This window comes from Olea europaea, unplaced genomic scaffold (assembly GCF_002742605.1).
Source record: "Olea europaea var. sylvestris unplaced genomic scaffold, O_europaea_v1 scaffold2824, whole genome shotgun sequence".
Classification (NCBI taxonomy): domain Eukaryota; kingdom Viridiplantae; phylum Streptophyta; class Magnoliopsida; order Lamiales; family Oleaceae; genus Olea; species Olea europaea.
This window is the reverse complement of record NW_019246743.1, coordinates 9365-13132: the sequence shown is the minus strand read 5'-3', so window position 1 is coordinate 13132 and position 3768 is coordinate 9365. Positions and strand designations below refer to the sequence as shown.

At 32.7% G+C, this 3768-nt stretch overlaps 1 protein-coding gene across 1 annotated transcript; it reads left to right on the top strand.

Annotated features, from left to right (window-relative positions):
- The first annotated feature begins 1574 nt into the window (after window positions 1–1574).
- On the top strand, window positions 1575–2878 carry LOC111384047 (E3 ubiquitin-protein ligase PUB23-like). The gene has a single exon (XM_023008261.1). The coding sequence runs from the start codon at window positions 1729–1731 to the stop codon at window positions 2689–2691; it is 963 nt and encodes a 320-aa protein (XP_022864029.1). The 5' UTR covers window positions 1575–1728; the 3' UTR covers window positions 2692–2878.
- The last annotated feature ends 890 nt before the right edge of the window (window positions 2879–3768 follow it).

Sequence of the window (3768 nt, the reverse complement as noted above, 5' to 3'; positions counted from 1 at the left end):
AATCCAAACCTTGGAATTAGGACTATTCAAATGGTAAATCAGTGCCCCAAAGGTCACATAAAGCAATTGAAAAGTTCCCTTTAAGCAATAAAAGATGATAGTCTCGCAATTTGGCATGTGGGGGGTTGACTAAAAATAGTCAACAAATATTAAACTTGGTCCATTTTGCTTTAAAGCTCAACCTTTCGTTCTCAAATTTCTGTAATTACTTATTCTCAGAATTTTCAATAATTAATTAATTGTGAAAATAATATTTTCCTCATCTTAGACTTTTACGTCTATAGCTTTGTTCATCCTATCATTGTATGAGTAAACTCGTCTCGAAATTTATTGTTCCATAAACATATATAATATTTGTGACTATAAATTATTTTATGAAATTAAAATCCAATAAAATTTAACTTTTTTGGGTTGACTTAAACAAAGAGAAACAAATAGAGCCAAGATTAAATAAAAACTCCATGTAGTCCGAGCCATTGCCAACCAGCTTTGGTCAATATCGGCAGCCAGCTATGGATTAATACACATACATGTGTTGCAAACCTACTGGTAGGTCCATCCTGCATTTATGATCAGTTGGTGTCGGTGATGGAATGCGCGAACCAAAAAAATTAAGAACGACTTTAGTTTTGTATTGAATTATTGTACGAAAATGGATTGAAAAAATTATTTTATGAAATATTGTTATCGTATTTATTAACAATAAATTTAGTGTGACAGTTTGCTTTATCTATCCATATCTAAGAATTTGTGTTGTTCTATTTAATTCGGAGTCTCAGAATATAACTACATAATGAAAAATTCAAAATTGTGAGGATTTTTTATTTCTTTTTGGTAATAATTCACATTGTATAAAAGTTTTCGATGATTAAAGAGAGAAATGGATTTATTTACTTATATTTTATATTTTCAAAAGGAACTAGATTTTGAGATATGTTTCAGTCATAAAATTAGAAGTACCATACATATTTTTGAAAGACAAGAAATAATTCATTTTTCTCTTAAATATATGATTTCTTGTTAAAATTATGTTTGCGAAAAGACTTACAAACACAATACTCGACATTGAATTATCTTATCTTGAAACTTTTAAAGAGGAAATAAATTTATTTCTCTATACTTTATTTTCGACAACTCACCTCATAGATTAGCAATTTTTCTTTTTGTTAAGATAAAAGTACTACGTCGGTTCAACTGAATTGAATAAAAATTTATAAAAATAATTATAATAATAACGGGTCGAAGTTACTTTCGTGAACTAATTAAACCAAAATTGAACTTTTCCAAACTCAGATTCTTCTGTTTTACTCCTTCATGGTAATTAAACATGACTTGATCACGTGTTTTAATTTAAGTAAGAAAATTATTTGTAAAGTTGTCATTTGCAAATTGCATGTTAGAAAAGTCCAAGTCCAAATTTTATTTGTTGTAATAAAAAAAAAACAATAATACTCTTTCCTTCACACAAACTGAACACACAAAATTTTCCGTGTTTTGACTTTGACATTTTGAATCTTTACCTCTCTTTATAGACACATATAAAACCATATCCTCCTTAAACCAATCCACTCAACTCCACAAGAACTTCACTTTCTTCGATTTTCATCTATAGCTTACAAAATTTTTGTACTTCTCTTCACTTTAATTTTCTTGCTTAAAATTGTATAGTCACCTTTTTCTTGGATCAGATCTTAGGTTTATCAAATCTTTGTAATTACTTCTTCTTCTATGGATGAAATTGAAATTCCATCCTACTTTCTCTGCCCCATCAGTCTAGAGATTATGAAGGATCCTGTTACGCTCTCTACCGGTATAACATATGATCGGGAGAGCATCGAAAAATGGCTGTTTTCTCAGAATAATAATACTTGCCCGGTAACAAAGCAAGTGGTTATGGATTCAGAATTGATCCCAAACATTATTCTCCGGCGGTTTATCCAATCTGAAGCCTTGAGCATTCTCTATAATCTCCATCTATCGGGATCCGGGCTAAAATCCCTCTTGCAGAATAATATCGAGTTAATCCAGTCCTTAACGAGCGTCATGCAATCCGGGAGCTATGATTCTCGTGTCTATGCTGTCATGTTTCTGAAATCCATGTTCGAAGTGGCTGATCCAAATCAACCGATCAGTCTCAGACCCGAATTCTTCCACGAATTAGTAGATATCTTGAACGATCAAATCTCTCGGAAGGTCTCCAAAGCCACACTGAAAGTTCTTATCAAGGTATGTCCATGGGAAAAAAACAGGATTAAAGCAGTGGAAGCTGGAGCAGTGCCCTTGTTGATTGACCTTTTACTCGATTCTTCTGACAAAAGGGCTTCCGAATTGATGCTTATGGCGCTGAATTTGCTATGCAAATGCGCTGAGGGAAGGGCGGAACTGTTGAATCACAGTGCAGGATTAGCCATTGTTTCGAAGAAGATTCTTAGGGTTTCATCTACAGCAAATGAGAGCGGAATAAGAATTCTACATTCGATATCGAAGTTCTCGGCAACTCCTGGAGTTTTACAAGAAATGTTGCAGATTGGAGCAGTGGCAAAATTGTGCCTGGTACTGGAAGTTCTGGAAGTTTTTGATCGAGGATCAAAGACAAAGGAGAGAGCCAGAGAAATTCTTAAATTGCATGCAAGAGCATGGAGGAATTCCTCGTGCATACCCGCGCCCTTGTTAGCTTCATATCCATCTTGAGGTGGAATTATAATTAGGCATAAAAATAATTAATTTAGTTGCATAAATAAATTTATGTTCATATAGTTTAAATTTTGATATGTTGAGGAACATATATATGGCAGAAAATACTCAATTTTATTGAATCAACTTGAACTCTTTGGAAAGTAGAATTTTAGCTGGAAAGGTTCAGCTTCTTTTTCATCAATTTTTCCTTTGTCATTTCAGTGTTCACTACGGATTTCAATTTTTTGATAAATTAACGACTTATTGAATGAGTTTGAATTGAACAAGTTGAACGCAAACTCATATTCAAATAATTTTGCTGAGGAAAATGTCCATATCAATTGACTAGTAGTAAAATGAATTAAGTTTGACCAAAGTTTTAGCTAGCCAATTTGTAGATTTCTAATGAGATTTACAGTTAATCTATATACACTACGTCAGATTGTATGCAAAATAATATCTATTAATCGTTAGTATATTATAACGAAAATGCAAGGTGTATGGATGATGGTGATGGAATGAATAAATATATAAGCTAATACTATATGATATTTATGTTATTTTACTCATGATTATTTAATAAATAAGAAAAACGTGCTGTACGAAACATTTATTGTGGTGGTAATACAACCTCTCTTTAATTATTGCCTAGGAGTTGATTTCCCATATTTTATTTTATTTTTCAGTTCTAGAAATGAACAAAAATATTGATGCTTACGCACTTCATAATTTAATCGTATCTTCTATATAGTTTACTTTCTTCTTCTTACTCTCTATTAAATGAGTTGATTTTAAAGTTAAAATAAATTAATGGATCTCATCAGTCATATGAGACGATATCTAACGTTAGGAGAAAGGATGATTCCCGAGGTCTGTGCCAAGCGGGGTAAGGGGGTATTCCCTGTTTTTATTGAAACCACTTTTTGAAGTGAAAAAATCCCCCACTTCTCTAGCCATCCTCCCACAGCTGCCCAAGTCCAAGCACCGGATGAGACTTACCAATAGATCCTAGTGGCTCTGGGTCAGGAACTGGAACTGACTTAAGCATCTTCAATGCATTTCGTGAATTGATGGAGTGAAAGAAAAAAAAGT